Source organism: Lipotes vexillifer, unplaced genomic scaffold (genome assembly GCF_000442215.2).
Source record: "Lipotes vexillifer unplaced genomic scaffold, Lipotes_vexillifer_v1.1 scaffold921, whole genome shotgun sequence".
In the NCBI taxonomy this organism is placed as follows: Eukaryota; Metazoa; Chordata; class Mammalia; order Artiodactyla; family Lipotidae; genus Lipotes; species Lipotes vexillifer.
In genome coordinates, this window is record NW_006787800.1 from 1,452,714 (window position 1) to 1,466,592 (window position 13,879).

At 42.2% G+C, this 13,879-nt stretch overlaps 1 protein-coding gene across 1 annotated transcript; it reads left to right on the plus strand.

The window, feature by feature from the left end:
- The first annotated feature begins 1,000 nt into the window (after window positions 1-1,000).
- Window positions 1,001-10,836, plus strand: LOC103083419 (DLA class II histocompatibility antigen, DR-1 beta chain-like). The gene is given in 5 exon segments (XM_082931187.1): window positions 1,001-1,104; window positions 6,480-6,745; window positions 9,781-9,917; window positions 9,919-10,063; window positions 10,733-10,836. Coding segments are annotated over 5 exon segments (756 nt in total).
- Window positions 10,837-13,879: the final 3,043 nt, after the last annotated feature.

The following is a 13,879-nucleotide window of genomic DNA, read 5'->3' on the forward strand; positions in this document are numbered from 1 at the left end:
AGAGACGTGGATGCATCTAGAGACTGTCACACAGAGTGAAGTAAGTCAGAAAGAGAAAAACAAATATCCTATATTAATGCATATATGTGGAACCTAGAAAAATGGTTCAGATGAGCAGGTTTGCAAGGATGAAGTAGAGACACAGATGTAGAGAACAAACGTATGAACACCAAGGGGGGAAACTGACGGTGGGGGGTGGTGATGGTGGGATGAATTGGGAGATTGGGGTTGACATATATACACTAATATGAATAAAATAGATAACTAGTAAGAACCTGCTGTATAAAAAATAAGTGAAATAAAATTTAAAAATTTTTAAAAGAGAGAGAAAGGGAAATATCCCCAATTAAATGAGGAAGTCAAAAAGGGAACTGGGAGGAATGGATTGATCCCTTTTTCACATAAAATATTAATTATTCTAAAGCAGAGTTGCTGTGCCAAAGGCTGATCTGAGTCCTTTATCAATCTCTCAGCCCCCTGTAGAATGTGATTTGGACATTGACCCTGTTACATTGTTAGTTACATGCTCTACACAGGTACCTTCAAGACCCTCCATTCCACAAAGATTGCCCCCGATAAGCCGCTTTCTCTATGTGTATCCTGGAGGTCCCACTAAACTCAGTGACAGTATCTGGAGACAATCCTGAAAAACTTGGGTGACCATCGCTAACCAGCACAGAGCTGGCTCACAATAGGGCCCCAGTTAAAATGTTACAAATACAACTGGGTCAAACCTTTAAAGCACGAAATTAAAACAATCCTCCTAAGGAAGGAAATCTGAGTTTCAAAAGAGGAACTTCATATTGAGTATCTAACCAGCAACTGATGATGATATTCACAGATGAATCTGATTGGTTCTCCAAAACTGAGACGACCCAATCCAGGAACAAAGAAATGAGTTCCTTTGTTGGTAATATTTGAGATGTGGGTTGGAGGAGGGTCCTAGTCCTAACTGAGATTTGTCTGCTCCCCTGCACCCTGTTTTCTTCTCTTCTCCTGCATGGTGTGCCTTTGGTTCCCCGCAGGCTCCTGGACAGTAATACTGACAGTGATACTGATGGTGCTGAACCCACTCCTGGCTTGGGCTGGAGAGGTAAATGCACACCTTGGATGGTGAGTTATTTTGGGGGGTGGGGGAAGGGAGGGAGTTAGCTTTGTCTGGGTCGAGGCCATGTCACTGAAAACACCGACATCTTCAGTGACTACTTACCTTTGCATATGGATCCTCAACTCCTTCCACAAACAAAAGGAGCCTGGATAGTTGCCCTCTTTATAAGACCAGCATAAGGTGCCTTCGTATATATACATATAGGCTATTTCTTGTCAACTCTCTTCTAATAAAACCTCTCCAGCCTTATATCCCATTCCCTCGGGGTTTTGAGAGGATTTAGAAATGCTTTCAAAAATAATCTAAAATGATTATTAAGGATTTCAAAATAATTCCCATCCATGGTTCCTTTATTCTGTTGAGTTATGGCAGAAAATGGGGAAAATCCTCTGAAAATTTTATGGGGACTCAAAAGGAATTAGAAATATCTCTCCTAGAAGATCCTGTGTTATGTCCATGGGATCTGTGATGCGGCTACCTCTCGCTAATACGTGAGGATGTATCAAGAGACCTCACCATTGTCTCCTTTTCTTTTCTTTTTTTTAAGTTGAAGTATAGTTGATTTATAATATCGAGTTAGTTTCAGGTGTACAGCACAGTGATTCATTTATATATATATTATATATATATTCTTTTACAGATTCTTTTCCCTTATAGGTTATTACAAAATATTGAGTAGAGTTCCCTGTGCTGTACAGTAGGTCCTTGTTGGTTATCTATTGTCTCCTTTTCTTTCTCCCTAAACCCCGCTGTTTATAAGGCCCGTATGCCTGTACTGGAGGTACTCTGACAAAAGCTAGGGTTAGTTTTCTCCCTATTTCTCCTGCATAAAGCACTCTGGACCTGAAGCAGGGATCCTTAGTACTGAGAATGACCCTGTAGTTAAGGAGCATCTAAGGGGCATTCTATGATGCCTTAAAGAACTCATAAGAACTGAAAACCTGACACAGGTTAGTGCTTATTCTATTTTGAACCTTTCTATCCTATCAGTTTCTCCTATATCTCCTCTTTCTCTGGCCTGAACCCACAGAAGAGATTCAACTAGTATAGAATAAATTATGAAATTATATTTTTATAAACCCCAAATAGTCAAATATCAACAATTTCATATGGTTCAAACCATACACCCTGAGCAGGATACAGAGCATGTGAAGGCTGTTTCCATCCCATAGGGCTGAAAGCCAGTAAGGAAATCAAGGGAACTCATTGGCCTCTTGGAGTCTTGGGCCCAAATTTCATAGGTTCATTCATCGTGCCATCTATTTTCCATAATTAGCCATCTTTGGTTACCTCTCCTTCCAGTTTTTCCCTATTCTTTCCCCTACTATGTCATCACCGTTACTAAAAATCCCCAGTTTGCACAAACCCTCAGCACTATAACAGACGCATTGGATGAAATGAAACTTCATGAAATGTTCCCTATCTCTTAAAAATCACCTTTTCCTTCCCTGTGAATGTTTCTTCCAAGTAGTAAGAGGAGAAAGAGGAAGTTAGTCTGCATTTCTCACAGGAAAGTAGAAGAGACATAAGGTGTCATGATTACAAAAGTGTGTTGGACTGAAGCCCCTTCTTGCTTTACCAGGAGCCCCACAAAATCAATTCCCAAAACTATGGCTTTATTCATTTCGAGGACAAATACTTTTTTGAGCAACTATTATATACTGGGCTCTGTCCTAGGCGCAGAGGATTCTATTTGAATAACAGAAAAAATGTCCCTTTTGATCATGGAAGTTACCTAATGACAAGAGAGAAAGACAACAACCCAATAAGCATTGAACCAAGAAAAACATTTCAAACAGCAATAAATGCTCTGAAAAAATATATAAAGGTTAAGGGACTGAGAAAATTGTATTCACCTGACTTCAGTGCAAGTGTCTAGAGGGCTCTCCCTGTGACATTCAATTGAGACATAAATGATGAGAATAAGCCAGACATGGGAAGGATCTAAAGGACAAATGCTCCAGGGAGAGGGACTAGGGGAAAGGTCAAAGTGTGGGAAGTTGTTTGCTGTGTTTAAGGGACGGAAAGAAGTTAGAGGAGCTGAAGCAGAGAAAGCAAGTTGGGGAGTGGAATAAGATGAGGTTAGAAAGAAAGTCAGGAGTCAAATCATGTTAGGCCCTGATGGCCATAGTGAGAAATTTGAGTTTTATTTACAGAGCTATGTGAAGCTACTAAGGGGTTACAAGGAGAGTCCATTTATATGTATTTTAAAAACTAATTCTAGCTACCGCATGGAGATTGGACTGCAGGGGTTCCAAGTGAAGTTACAGAGACCAGTTAGGGGAGAGTAGAAGGGTTCTCCAGGGAAGATGTGCCTGTGACTTCATTTAGTGTAGTAGCGATGAAGTGAACAGATTTGGGATAGATTGTTGAGTGACTTGTTAATGAATTAAATGGTGCGAGTTGGAAGATAGAAAATCAAAAGCTTATCCCTCAGGATTTTGTCTTGCATGATAACTAGGTGGATGGTGGTGCTGTTTATTGAGATAGGGAGGACTATGGACCAGTACATCTCCTTAGACTGGATCCAAAAGTCACCTAATTAATATCAAAGACTCATTTATTGATTTTACCCCTTAGGAAATTTCCAGGGTTTTAGGAGACCTGTGGCAGAAACGGGGATGAAGAACAAATACATGTTTCTTATCATTAATCACAATATCACAGTGACTAATTGCCAAGGCAAAGAAATCAGTCAACTTTGGTTGGACTGAACAAATTTATTTTATTGGAAAAAACAGCTCTTCACTGGGACTGGCTTCCCAAAAAACATATTTCATGTAGGACCAAGATTTTCAACAGATATAATATTGGCAAATTTTTCTATGTCACTCTCAGCTGCTCCATACTTGAGAGTGGTTTCTCCAGGACAGTTTTTTCATATGATTTACATCCATGGTTCTCACCCAGCGGCAGCTCAGCACTCTTTCTCCCCGTTCCTTCAAGCCGCCAAACAACATTGGCTCCAGATACCACCATTTTTAGTTGTCACACAGGGGGTTTCTTTTGACAACTAGTGGGTAGAGGCCAGGAAAGCTGATAGATAGGCTACTATGCACAGAACAGCTCCCTCTCCCCAGCCACAAAGAACCACCTGGCCCAAAATGTCTATAGTGCTGAGGTTGAAAACACTGCTTTATATACACTATGCTGCTTCTAAAAATTCTAGACTTACACTTTCTACACACATTCACCTTCCAGTTCAGCTCTTCTTGGTTTTATTTAGCTTGTGTCATTACCCCCAAAACTAGACAGTTGAACAAATTCATTACTTTCTTGTTGAATCCATTCAATCAAAACAAGTTCAAGACCTTCATTTTTATTTTTCGCCTTACGCCATGTTTTTCAAAATGTCACGAGTTCTTGGTCATCACATCTCTATTTGATTTCAACAACTTGTCTTTTTAAGTCACAAATAGTGGTGGCTGCTACAATATTTTTCAGTAAAATGCCTCAAATTTCTGCAGCAATGCTACTTTCCACACTCTTAATGATATCAGAAACTTCCATTTATTCTTCTTACTTTTAACCACAGGGTTATTCTTTAACTCTTTTTGACATTTTCACAATTCAACTAAATCTAAAGACAAAAATATTTTCATTTTTGAAAGAAACAAAAACACTCATTTGAAAACATACATGCAACCCAATGTTCACTGCAGCATTATTTTAAAATATCCAAGATGCAGAAGCAACCTAAGTGTCCATCAACAAATGAATGGGTAAAGATGTGGTTTGTATATATATATATACACACACACACACACACACACATACACACACACAGTGGACTATTACTCATCCATAAAAAAGAATGAAATTCTGCCATTTGCAACAATGTGGATGGACCTACAGAGTATTATGGTTAGTGGAATAAGTCAGACAGAGAAAGTCAAATACTCTGTGTTATCACTTATAAGTGGAATCTAAAAAAATAAAACAAATGTATATGACAAAACAGAAACAGACTCACAAATACAAAGAGTGAACTAGTGGCTACAAGTGGGGAAATGGAAGGGGGGAGGGGCAAGATAAAGGTATGGGATTAAGAGATACAAACTACTATGAATAAAATAAATAAGCAACAAGATATACTGTACAACACAGGGAAATATAACCATTATTTTGCAATAACTTTAAATGGAGTATAAACTTTAACAATATTGAATCATTATGTCGTACACTTGGAACTAACATAATGTCAATGATACTGTAATTTAATACCAAAAAATCAAAAATATGTGCATTCATATGATATATATGTGTATATTTATGTCTATATGTATCTTTACACACAGTGAAGCTACAGAACCACATGTAACCAATAAGAGCTCTGAGACACGTTTGACCCCTTCCCTCAGCAGGTCAGATTTGCCAAACGAATTTTAGCAGCAAATTTTTAGAAAATCTGATTTTCTGAGCTGTCCAGATTTGGAAATGCAGAAAAGGGATTGTGGACCTGTATTGGGGTTATGGTTTTAATCTCCTAAAACTCGTCAATAGTTCTCATTACGTTCAGCATAAAGTCAAAATCCTAATGTCACCTACAAGGATTTTAAGTGCCTGGTTCCATGTGATTTTTCCAGTCTAATCTTTTCCCCTCCTTCCTCTCACTCTCTGTGCTTCAGTGAACTTTCTAGAGGAAGTTCATCAATTCTTTCAGCTTTTCCACGCAGTATTACTGTTACCTAAAATGTGTCTCTCTTTTTCCCCTAAACACACACACACACACACACACACACACACACACACACACACACACTTCCTCTAGCTCACATCCACATAACCTTTTATGTTACCACTTAAAGTGGTCTTCAGAGACCACTTCTCTGGCACCCTAACCTAATTTAGGTCATCCTATCATTCTCTGCTATAGAACGCCACACTTTTATCCTGACATTTCTCACTTCTGTATAAATTCTTGCGTGTTTGGCTTTTGTCCATCACTTTCACTAAATTTTAAGCTCCACAAGTAGAGGGGAGATGGCTGTGTTCCCTTCCTTGGAGTCCCAAGGGACAGCGAAGTTTGGACACAAGCACAGCCCTAACCAAGTACTTACAGAATGAAGGAGGCTCCTAAGAGGAGATGGTGATGGGGCAAATCCGGGTCCAGTTCACACTTGGAGATGTCCAGGCGAGCATGGAAGCCAAGTGGCGCCCGAATGGCTCAGGAGCAGAGGGGTCTCTTCCGCCCAGCACGTCTTTCCTCCACCGATGGCAGGTGGAAGATGAACCCGTGGGGTGCCGGTAGAGCCTCCGAGGGAGTCCTAGCGCCCCCCACCTGCGCCCGGGCACCTGTCATCGGTGGGCGTCACCGCCAGTCTCTTCCCTTGCGCCCGGGTGACAACATCATTCCTGTCCCCACAGCACTTTTCATGATGCAGGTAAAGTCCGAGTGTCATTTCTCCAACAGCACGCGGCAGGTGCACTTCCTGGACAGGTACATCTATAACGGGGAGGAGCTGATGCGCTTCCACAGCCACGTCGGGGAGGACCTGGCGGTGGGCGAGCTGGGGCGGCCGGCCGCGGAGCTCTGGAACCGCCAGAAGGATGCCCTGCAGCGGGCGCGGGCCGCCGTGCACACCTTCTGCAGGATCAACTGCAAGTTCTTGGAGAGCAGCACCGTGCGGCGGCGAGGTCGGGGAGGTGGGGGGCGGTGACAGAGACAGAGAGACACAGAGACAGAGGGACTGAGTCCAGGGTGAGTGTGTAGGATTGTGGACACCTACAAGTTACGAGGGTACACGTGAGAGCCTTCTGTGGGAAAACTAAAGTGAGGTTTTGTAGACGTGTGCTGGTGAGAGGGGAGAGAGTGTGTGTATGGTGGGGGGAGTGGGCCTGGGGTCTGAGAGGACCGGGAGGGAGGCGGGTATGGGGAGAGGGATGCAGGAGGGAGGGCTCCAGGCATCCTCCGCTGCCGCCCTGGGAGAGTCTGGGTGAGGGGAGACGGAGGAAAAGGCTGACTGGGGTGGGTGGTCCGACATGCGGGAAGGGACCTCCAGGCGTCTGTGCTTGGGGGAGGGGAGGGGAGGAATGTAAGAGGCTTGGGAGAAGGTGAGAGGAGCCCCAGTCTGCTCTGGTCACACACCCTCTTACTCCTGAAACCCCTGAAATAAATGTGCCGGCGTGGCGTCTGTGTGCAGGCGCGTTTCTTTGAGAATGAAATTTGTGAGGGAGACTAATCTCTAGGGGTGCAGCGGAGAAGAACCTCCCACTCACCTCCGACCTTTCTGAGGCTACTTTTAGGTCTAAATTTCCAACTACTCTTCTGCTTTCTTAGTGTGTATATTTTTACATATTTGAAATGATTGTGATATAATTTTGTCACTTTATAATACCATACTGATGTGACTATTTTTATAATGCTAATAGTACTTAAGTAGTTGTGCTTTCCCTTTGTATGGTTGTAAGCAATTTAACTCACATTCCCCATTGTTAGATTTTAGTTTCCCTATTGCCACTTAGTTAGAAATTTATATCTTATTATTTTTAACTTACATTTTAACTTACATTTCTTTTATTTCTAAAGGTCTTCTCTCTTTTTTTCCCCCCCAGTTGTAATGACTGCCCAAAGCATTATCTATTAATCTGTTGCCACTAGGGTCCTAGTGTTTTTCTCAGTAATTTTATGGGTTGTCTATGCAGTAAGATTATTAACACTTTGCTGATACTTGATTCAACATTTTCTCCAGTTTGTGGTTTCTATTAGATTCTGTTCAATATTTTCCATGTTGAGAATTTAACATTTTTTACTTACTGAAATAGAAACTGAAAAATTGTGACTAATGATTTACCATCGATCTTAAATCTGCTATTTTGTGGTACTGTACAAATGTGTCCCCCATTTCTCCTTTCTTTTTTTTTTAATTAATTAATTTATTTACTTATTTTATTTTGACTGTGTTGGGTCTAGTTGCCACACAAAGGCTTCTCTAGTTGTGGCACGCAGGCTTAGTTGCAGTATGTGGGATCTTAGTTCCCCAACCAGGGATCAAAACCCAGGCCCTGAGCATTGGGAGGGTGGAGTCTTAACCACCGGACCTCCAAGGAAGTCCCTCTCCTTTCTTTTAAAATAATTGTATTTATTGAGGGCCTGAGAGTACTAGAGGCTGTCTCAGATGTGAAGAGTCCCCGACCCTGCCCTGATCTCAAATGTCAGTTTAGAAGGAGAGAGAATTCTAAAACGATAACAATTAAAAAATTAGATGTGGCTTTTTTTTGGGGGGGGGGGGGGAAGAGCAAGAGAGAGAGAGAGATCCATCCGCTGAGTATAAAACAATAAAAACTTTTTAAATGATTAACTTTCCTTGTTCCTTTTCCTCTTCAGGATTCATGCTTTCCTTGAGACACACCTCATAGAGTTAGAGAATGACCTCTGTCTGTTTCTGCTTCTCAGGGGAAGAACCATTTCTGTGCTGTTCTAAGATGTGAGTCCATTGAGGCAGTGTAACCAGGATTTCACACTCTACATCTCTATCTACCCCACTACTGTTCCCTAATTTATCCTTAAGCTGTGAATCACACTTTCTTTCACAGTAAAAACATTCAATAAGTAACTGACATATACTGAAGGCTAAGTTCTGGCCATTTCCTTTTTTTCTTTCTTGGCCTCCCTGTGCAGCTTGTGGGACTTTAATTCCCTGACCAGGGACTGAACCTGGACCTTCAGCAGTGAGAGCACAGAGTCCTAACCACTGGACCGCCAGGGAATTCCCCCAGCCATTTCTTTACATAGTTTTATGTTTAAGTCCATTAACTCTTTTTTTTAAATATGATGATCAATATTTTTTATTGAAGTATAGTTGATTTACAGTGTTGTGTTAATCTCTTCTGTACAGCAAAGTGATTCAGCTATACATACATACATCCTTTTAAAAATATTCTTTTCCATTATGGTTTATCATAGGATATTGAATATAGTTCTCTGGGCTATACAGTAGGACCTTGTTGTTTATCCATTCCATATACAGTATAATAGCTTACATCTGCTAACCCCAGCCTCCCACTCCATCCCTCCCCCAGCCCCGCCCTCCTTGGAAACCACAAGTCTGTTCTCTATGTTCGTGAGTCTGTTTCTCTTTCGCAGATAAGTTCATTTGTGTCATATTTTAGATTTCACATATAAGTGATATCATACGGTATTTGTCTTTCTCTTTCTGACTTACTTCACTTAGTATGATCATCTCTAGGTCCATCCATGTTGCTGCAAATGGCATTGTTTCGTTCTTTTTTATGGCTGAGTAGTATTCCATTGTATATATGACTCATTTAACTTGAAGAGGTAAATTCATATCATTATCCTCCTTTAGAGGAGAGAAAACTGAGGCACAGAGGGATTTAAAAACTCTCCCAGGATTAACCAGTTAGAACTAGAGCTTGGATTTGAACCCAGGCAGCCTAGTTACAGAAATCACCCTTTTTTTGAATGCACCCTGTGTCTTGCAAAATTTGTAAATACTTCAACAATAAGTAACTGTTTCAAATTATGAAAAGAAACCCCACAATTTTGCTCAACATCTCTCAACTCTAATAGGCCCTGTTTTAGGGGGTCAATTCAAGACCCATGACACTGACTTCTCCTAAGCCACATGGCAGCCTGGCCTGCCCAAGGCTGCATCTGGTCAGGAGACTTACTGTCTCCCTCGCTATTCCCTCTACGTTTTCTCTCCTACTGGAGCCTACAGTGACTGTGTATCCTGCAAAGACCCAGCCCCGGTGGCACCACAGCCTCCTGGTCTGCTCTGTGAATGGTTCCTATCCAGGCCACACTGAAGTCAGGTGCTTCCAGAATGGCCAGGAAGAGGAAGCGGGGGGTGGTCTCCACAGGCCTGATCCCTAATGGAGACTGGACCTTCCAGACCATGGTGATGCTTGAAATAGTTCCTCAGAGTGGAGAGGTCTACACCTGCCACGTGGAGCACACCAGCTGGATGAGCCCTGTCACAGTGGAATGGAGTGAGAAGCTTTCTGACCTCAAAAATTCCTTACCCATCAGGGACGAGACTTGCTTACCCCCGAGTGTCAGGTTTCTCCTCTCCCCACAGCATATGTGCATTTTCTCCATATTCTTCTCTCCTTCAGCTTTGGTTATTGGGGCTGCCCTGTGATATCCTGTGATAGAAATCCCCTGATAGTTTACAGACATCCCGTGATGGTTTCTACAAATACCTATACTCCCTGGGGAGGCAGTTCTGCTTGACAAGCAAAATAGAGGATGTCCCTGTTTTGAGCCTCCCATGACATCACAGGCTATGGTCACCCCTTGGCCCTGGGCACCAGTCCCCTGTGTCGGGCTGGGCTTGTGCTTCTGACACTCCTGCTCTGAGTTGTTATTGTGACCTGAGAAGGGGCACATACTCTACAGGGATGTTCCTGTCCTGAGGGGAGTTCAATCTCATCCAGTCCCAGGCTCCTCGTCCATCAGATGTTGAAGACATGTGGCCTTATGCCAGGACTGTGATATTTAAACGATTCACTGCCTGAACCTTGTAGCCATTCCTTTTCTAGGAATGGCCAATTATTCTAGTTCTTTCGTATCAGGCTTCTCCCCGCAGTCAAAGCTCTCAGAGTCTCAGAGAAGTTGGATTCAGGGTAAAAATCACCCAAACTAGCTTCTTTTCTCAGGGACATGGTATGAACCTTCACGAGGCAAGATGCTGAGTAGAATTGGGGCCTGTGTTATGGGTCTGCTCTTCCTTGGGGTGGGGCTGCGCTTAGTCAGGAATTAAAATGGTAAGGAAGCTGTTAGCAGCTGAGATGCCCTGTAGGTTTCTTGGAGGAAGAAATATGGCTTTGCTCAGTGAGTTCTCTGAATATCGATGACCCTATCCTACAGGGTCATCATACAGGGTCATCGATATTCAGAGAACACATGGAGCAACCTTTACCTAGTCAATCTCAAATTTCCTGGAAATCCAAATCAACAGTCCGCCGTTATTTATGAGTGAAATATAAGAGGTGATGGCCTGTACAGATAAGAGAAGGGTTATCATGCATGGAGATCTCAGATGGAGATCCTGGGGCAAATGCAGGAAGAGACGCTAAGCCTGATGAAATGATGCTGGGTTTACGTGACGGAAGCTTCCTAGGTCACATGCTCTCAGTGTCTGCTCTCCTCTCCACCCTGGCATCGGGTGATACGGATGGTGATGTAGAGAAATCTCAGGTGGGAGCGCGGAGTCAGGGGCTGGGGACACTGTACCCGGGAACAGACTTGCCTCCGTATCTTTTAAGTATACATCCTCCCTTCCCTTTCCTAGGATACTCTAGACTTCAGCCAACAGGTAATGCCCTTTCATCCTCTTTTAGAGATAGATTTGGTCTCCTAGAAATGGTGGTGGAGATGACAAGACAGGAGACAGACAAAATGAGAAAGACTTTGAATTCTGATTAGGCGGTTTGCAATAAAGCTTTGCACCAGCTAATAGGAGAACAGACTTGTGTTTGCCAAGGGGGAGGGGGTGGGGGAGGGCTGGATTGGGAGTTTGGGGTTAGCAGATGCAAACTATTACATATAGGATGGATAAACAACAAGGTCCTACTGTATAGCACAGGGAACTATATTTAGTATCTTGGGATAAACCATAAGGGAAAAGAAAATGTGTGTGTGTGTGTGTGTGTGTGTGTGTAACTGAATCACTTTGCTATACAGCAGAAATGAACACAGCATTGTAAATCAACTACACTTCAGTTATAAATAAATAAATGAATAATATAAGAGGCCTGTGCTCTAGAGTATCCTTGGCTCAGGGAGGCTTAAGAATGATTTCCCCCTTCTTACTACAGGGCTTTAACGTGAGGCCCCCAAAAAGAGAGAAAGCAGCAGCATGAAGAGGTAGGTCTGGAAACAACCCTCTCCTCTGTCTCCTGTAGGACTCCTGAGCTGAAGCGAAGATGGTGACACTCAAGCAAGAACCTTCTGTCCCATCAACTAGAGGTGATCATACTAAGTGAAGTAAGTCGGAAAGAGACAAACACCATATGATGTCACTTATATGTGGAATCTAAAATATGGCACAAATGAACCTATCTACGAAACAGAAACTGACTCATAGACATAGAGAACAGATTTGTGGTTGTCAAAGGGGAGGGGAGGTGGGGGAAAATGGAGTGGGGGTTTGGGATTAGCAGATGCAAACTATTATATATAGGATGGATAAACAACAAGGTCCTAATGTATAGTGCAGGGAACTATATCCAATCTCCTCTGATGAACCATAATGGAAAAGAATATAAAAAAGAATGCCTATATGTGTGTAACTGAGTCCCTTTGCTGTACAGCAGACATTGGCACAGCACTGTAAATCGGCTTTACTGCAATAAAAGGAAAATTTTTAAAAAAGAAGAACCTTCTGTCCCAGCTTCTTTACAGCACGAAAAGGTTTCCTGCTTAGCACTCATTCTTCACAACAAGAGTACTTTCTCAGGATCTGGTTGAATGACCCTGCAGGAAATGTCCTGGATGGCTTCCTCAGCCCCTAACCTGGACCTGGAAGTTCCCAGTGTTGATTCTAGTGCCTTATTTCATTCTTTCCTGATCCTCTTTGTTTTCTACCCTTGCTGCCCACTTTGGCCCACATTTCCTTATATTTATTTTCTGGAATACACAGAGAGTGAATCTTCTGCTTCATACAGCATCAAGGATAAGAAATAGAAGAAAAAGAGAAAGGGAGAGTTGCATCACAAAACAAAGATGGTTTTCATTTACATTCCGGAATTTTGGACACATGTGATCTGGAAGGTTTCCTTGCTTCCTTCCCTGTTTTATCTCGGGTTTTCTGCATTCTGTATTTAGGCGTGTTGCCCTGAGCTAGGAGAAAGCCCTTACTGAACCCACTTCCTGGTCTCCTACATCTTTGCATTCTCAAAGAAAAACACACAAGTCCCTTCACACCATGGGATACAGAAAGGGGACAACAAATACAAGACATGCAGGTAACTTGTAAGTATGTGATGCTTTCAATCACATTCTTTTGTCTCTTTTCCCTGATTTTTTTTAAAAAGAAAATGTCTAAACCTGGGTGCTTCTAGAACTTTCCTTTTATTATTAAGGGTAGACTTCAACACCTCAATTTTTTTTTCTGTCTCTTGAATAAAAATCAGTGGCATGCTGACTCTGACTTGGGATGTGCTCTTTTCAGAGAGCTATCAGGACAAAGCCATTGTAGTGGAAAAGATGTATTTCTGAGCCCCGCCCCCACCCAGATAGTGTGACAAACTGTCTGTCATGAGAGAATCCTGTGTGGACCTTACCTTAGCAGAAAACAGAGAAAATGCTGGGAAACAAAAGGGAATGCATGAATACACTGATCTAAACGATTAAGTACCCTGCAGCTAGAAAAAAATGAGAAGCTCTCTGTACCCTCCTATGGAATAACCTCCAAAATATATTTGGAGCAAGGTACAGGAGAGTATGTGTAGTATACAACATTTTGCTTAATAAATTAGAGGAAGAGAATAAGAATATCTAGCTATACCCATTCTATTCCATTCTATTCTACTCACATGTGTATATAGAAACAATGGAAGCTTTGTAAAACTGGTTGCCTAAATGACAATGAGAAAATATCTTGTAACGAACAGATTTGAAAGCTTGACTTGTCTGAATATCTTATTTAATCATTTTAAATTGAAGAACATTCAAATATTTTATGTAATCAAAAATTTATGGGGCTTCCCTGGTGGCGCAGTGGTTGAGAGTCCGCCTGCCGATGCAGGGGATACGGGTTCGTGCCCCGGTCTGGGAAGATCCCACATGCCGTGGAGCGGCTG